Raw genomic sequence first — 5,299 nt, 5'->3', positions numbered from 1 at the left:
TACATTCATATAAAACAAAGTTTAACTGAATCCTTAATATTTTCACAGTTTTTAGAGCATTTCTCTAAGTTGAAAAAAGGAGCGATGTTGGCGTTGGTGTGTGGACCGATGAACTTAAATAGAAAAAACATTGCCGAAGTGTTCTTCAAACATAATTTTTCGGTTAGAGGTAAATCATTCATTTAGAGATTTTGATGATATCAATTGCAGGGATTGCCAGATATCAATCAAGTAGTGTGCATGTGATTATTAGTCTTGGATTTACTGACAAATTTCTTCTCCTTCACTCGTCGGTTCTGGAACCAAATAGTAACCTGGCGCTCAGAAAGGTTGGTTGTGGCGGAGATGCGTCTTCTCTTGTCTTTGGTGATGAACTTGCTGGCTGCATACTCTTTCTCTAGTTCCTTCAGCTGAAGCTTCGTGTAAGGAACCCGCTTCTTGCGTCCACGACGATAACTGCTGACCTCAGGCTGCAAGGGGACTACATCTGCGAAAGAAGAAGGACAGTTTTTACGCACGGAAGGACAAAGCCGTTCCTTAAATAATTTCTTACTAATGCTGACTATATAGCACGTACACATTTATTATGTACTACCGTTTATTAGAAATTTCTGTTTTTGTCAATTATTTTCATTTCAAATAGGCTGTGACGCATTCATAGGCCTATACGTGTTAACAACCATCAGTACGTGGCTAGATTGATGAAGCAAACACGCAATGTTGTAGATTCGGTCAATCTAATATTGTATCTTTTTTATTATTCTAAAGTAGCATTTTTCTTCTTAATCAATGAATTATATATCTGTAATTGTTAAGGTAAGCCTTAGTCCACCTTTAAAGCACCTGCTACTAATTCTCGTCAATTGGTGATACATTGGACAGAAGAGCCGCTTTCAAAAAAGTTACATTTGGCCTGTGAATGAAAGACAGTCTAAAACACCTGTCTACCCTGTTACAAAAATAATCATTCGTGAGATCCAAATAGAATTCTCTGGTCTAGAAAAAAAATCGTTTAGGCCATAAGTGGTTATTTGATAGACTAAAATTATAGAACTTTACGTTCCTAAAGGGGATTATGAGGAACGCTTAGGCCTAGGCTACATGTCTATTCTGTTGTTACATGGTTCTACATAGGACTGGCCTACTGTTCATGATATTCGTGCTTACAATGAATCTTACGGCAAACATCTAGCGTATTCATTTATGCAACATTTCCGGTTTCCCGACGATCGTCGTCCGACCATCGTTCGTGCCACGTTAGCTTAAATATGCCTTTCCCGAAAGCATCGTTACTTACGTTGCACGTTAAATCCATCGTCAAGTAACGACGACTTCAGACCAATTGTTAGTCCATCGTGACATGCTTGTTGCTGCTTTTGCACCCTACCCCCTTATTTAGCAGGCGAGAAATGACTCCCAATCACTTGAATGTTTCGAAACATTAAACTAAATCAATGCTCTTCAGACCAATTGTGGAAGGATTACATGTAAAACAAAAGTCAGAGAATAATCTAAATAATGTCAGGTTTTAGTATGCCTGTTTATTTGCGACATGAAATCAAAGTGAAGTTAAATTTTAAAAAAAATACAATAAAATGACTGGTTTATCCAAAGAAAGTTAAGAGCCTAAATGGATCATGGCTAGCTTTTGATTTGCATGGACTATTTTGGCCACAGATTAGAACAAGTTTTACCCACCAAGCTTTATTCTCGTCACTGACCAATCAGCTGTGTCTTTCCCTCAAACTTTTGGGTATACAATTGTTAAATTGTAGTAAAAGAAGTGGTGTCACGTAGGCCTAATTGTGGATAGTAATTCGGAGTTTGAGTGGCAAAGTAGGCAACGGCGCTTCTATAATAATAATGCGACGAGGATATCTTATCTTAGAAGATGCATATGCAAATACAGTATTGGGCTTTTTGGATGGTTGAATAAGATTCCATAAAGCAGACCCCCCCACCCCCACCCCCCACCCACCCCCTGCATGCACTTTCTAACGATGGATTTACGTGCTGGTTTAGGATCCAGACTTACCTCCGTAGTTAGAAAGTCAGATCCAACTGCATGTAGCCTACGTGCATCATCATATGACCAATTTTATCGGGAAACCTGGCCCAGGGCAAGCTATAACCTATAGGTACTGTACGCCTGGCGTGCACAGGAAAACCAACTACTATGTTTGGATAAGCTATGTAACTGGGGAAGTTTTAGACAAGCACTCTGCAACATAAGGTAACGTAAAATAAAAGTCTGTAAAGTAGCCTACAACACCGTTATTAAAGACCAAATGATGACAAAACGCAAACAATTGAATGCAGATGTTAGAGTTACCGTGGAGAAAGCCCATAATATATTTCTTAATCAGCCGAAATCTTAGCTGTACCATTTCCAAATTTGGTTAGCGCAAAAATAGACACGTCTGGATTCACCTCAAATTATTTAGTTTTAATGTTAACAATATTGTTTGGGGGGGCTTTTCACAAGCCTCCCAATTATGTCGTAGATGCACATAAGACGGCAAGCCAGGTAGACATAACCTTGAAAGGTAAAATTATAAAGTGCTTATTTAGCAGTCTCTTTCATCAAAAACTGGAACCTACAACCTCTAAATCTGCAGGCAAGTGTTCTACCACGGAGCTATACCCAGTGACGCTGCATTGGGTCGTGAGACATATCCCAACATAATCACAAATCCTACGTGTTTTTCATGGGATATGAGACATATGAGACATTTTTAAGTAGTGTTGAGATACTGAGCCAACATTGAGCATATCAAGATTAAAGACAAAAATGTTTACATTTAAAGAAGAGAGGCATTAAGTTCAAAGTTTCTAACCCTAACCTTCATGACAGTGATAATCTGGTATTTATTTTTATTAATGTTTAATAAGTATTCAATGGGTTATGGACGAATGTGTAAAAATATAACTTAACTTAAAATCCTGCAAAAGCTCATGCAAATACATACGGGGCTTGAAGAAGGAGGGGGCTGTGTGTTTGTGTAAGTGTTTGTGTTAGTGCATGTGTGTGCGTGGGCGCGCGTACGCGTGCGCTCGCTCCCGTGCTTTCGTGGCTTCCTCTGTGTGTTTTTGAGGAAAAGGGAGCAAAATGGCGTGTGGGAAGTAAGGGTAACGGTTCAGCACCTCCGTATCCGAAATTCACTTACGTACAGATTTCATAAAGGTGATAAAACCTAGTAGTAAATGAAGCATTCTAGTAAACACTGTGTAAACAGCATACTGACCGGTTATGGCCTCAGTGTCCTTTATCGTATATCAGATATGAATGTAGTTATTACAAAAGAGAAAAACAGTTTTTAAATAGCTATGAGTTGGACTGTAGTAATGAGATGCACATGGAGCACAGATTTTATTACGGAAATGTCACAAGCGAATGTAAAATTGATCCTGTCATATGCAAAGCGTCCTCGACACATTGCAGAGCGCTGCTGACAAAGATTCGGGGATTTATTGGCACAATCCAAACAGTAGCTTACTGGCTGCGTTATCATGGAAGGGGCAAAGGTACGCCATTCTGTCTCTTACTAACCTGCGTGACTGGCTCATCATATGACATAGAAATGACCATGCTGAAATAAAATGTTGAGTTTAGGAATACTTTGAATACACACAGTAGCATTAACAGGCACACTCTGTCACCAATAATGGGTCACAATGGGTTGGCTATTTATTTTGTGATCAGCTCTTAATCATATTTTGCAAATGCTCCGTTGGATTGTTATTGAGACAAATAGATTTACAAATAAATACATTTACATCTCCTACGGTAAGTTCAAACGCCCAGACGATCAAGATTAACACGTTTGCCATGTGAAGACCAAGTGCCTTAATTCGATGCAAAGATAGTTCTCAAAATATTGAGAACTTCATATTTAATTATCATCTTAATCATATTTTGCAAATTTAGATACGACATTGCAATTAAATATAATGTAACTACAAAGCAGGTAACAGTATGACTGTAGTGGTAATTGTTTCAAAATAGACCGTCCAAATGTGTCGAAATGTAGTTTAAAGTAACAAACAAAAAAAATATATTAAGTAAATGTTCATACCTGGAAATGGAGATTTCCATAGATGAGAGGACTGTGTTTGTTCCTTGGAACAGTACACCTGCCCATCCCAGCCATTAGACAGAGCCCAATGCTGGTAGCCTTCCATGGGAATCAAAGCGTCGTGCCGAGGTTCGGGATGGGCACTAATACTGGGTACAACCGATACATCTAGATATCCTGGAACAGCTTGATAAGAACTGGCAAAACTGGGATAGAATGCGAACTCTTTCGCCCGGCTTGATAGCTCTTCCGTTGGCAAAGCTGTACTTGGCTCTGCATATTTCTCTGCAGGATGGTATGAGCAGGGTTTTTGCTGCAAGTTCACGTTGTGCGAATGAGATAATCTACAACCGTAATAAGGGTTTCCAAATGGATAACCGTAGCCCAGAGAAGCACTGGATGAAGTTTGCGTAGCAGGACACTGGCGACCGGTGTCTGGGGAAGAAATATCCGAGTATACGGAGCCTTGGTGGGTCGCTATGGTGCCCGAGTGTCGCCCCAAGGCGGGGTGCGACATCAGGTCCCTGCAATGAGTAGCAGGGCAATTCCCGCTCAGTCCCTCCATTGTTTGGTTTTTATTCTGGTTATTTTCATTCGGGCTTTTTTCATAAACGTACATCAAGGTGTCCGCCCAGCGTGGATGCAGAACCAGCGAAGTCGTCATATCAGGGGCTGCCGATGCTTTTTAAAAGTCGACTACTCCAAGACCGACACCTCATTTCCAACTACATTTTACGCAGGCGCATGCGCACCCACAGCCCGTGTGTCCAGTTCATTAAGGCTATGGCACGTGATATGCTAACAAGTCCTACGAGATTGGACTAGTGAGTGGGGGGAGGAATAGCCCTTTAAAGCACCACTCGCTGACCATGTCGCCGCTTTTTCCAAATGAATACAAAGTCTTATCATTGGTTGAACCCACCAGACAAATATCCTTAAAGGGAAGGTTGGTTACCTTTGTAATAGAAAAACGAAAACAATCTGCAGCTTTTGGCCGACTCAGAATTCCAACCTATTGGAAGAAAAAAAAGATCTACTCTGAACACTTGATTGCATGTTGATTTTAATAATAAATATGTTTTAAGAAACAGAGACAGACACACGTATATACAGATCTAGTGTTGGCAATTCTGTTTGGCTACTTATACAACCTATCGTATTCTAATATAATGCAAAACTTGACAACAATTTTACAATAAACCTTTGCGCGTGTATCATTGGAA

At 40.0% G+C, this 5,299-nt stretch overlaps 1 protein-coding gene across 1 annotated transcript; it reads right to left on the bottom strand.

The window, feature by feature from the left end:
* Positions 1 to 4,740, bottom strand: hoxc13a (homeobox C13a). The gene is made up of 2 exons (XM_062458107.1): positions 4,077 to 4,740; positions 1 to 487 (listed from the first exon to the last, which is right to left on the bottom strand). Exons 1-2 carry the CDS (start codon positions 4,738 to 4,740, stop codon positions 228 to 230), a joined length of 924 nt encoding a protein of 307 aa, XP_062314091.1. The 3' UTR covers positions 1 to 227.
* Between the last annotated feature and the right edge of the window lie 559 nt (positions 4,741 to 5,299).

Source organism: Osmerus eperlanus, chromosome 4 (genome assembly GCF_963692335.1).
Source record: "Osmerus eperlanus chromosome 4, fOsmEpe2.1, whole genome shotgun sequence".
Lineage (NCBI taxonomy): Eukaryota > Metazoa > Chordata > Actinopteri > Osmeriformes > Osmeridae > Osmerus > Osmerus eperlanus.
The sequence above is the reverse complement of the archived record's forward strand: the minus strand, read 5'-3'. Positions and strand labels throughout refer to the sequence as shown.

Bases quoted from the DNA above. Each gene is read 5' to 3' on its own strand.
- hoxc13a (XM_062458107.1), bottom strand. From the start codon at position 4,740: ATGACGACTTCGCTGGTTCTGCATCCACGCTGGGCGGACACCTTGATG. The intron at 488-4,076 runs GTATGAACATTT...CTTCTTTCGCAG, and splicing joins ATGGAAATCTCCATTTCCAG to ATGTAGTCCCCTTGCAGCCT.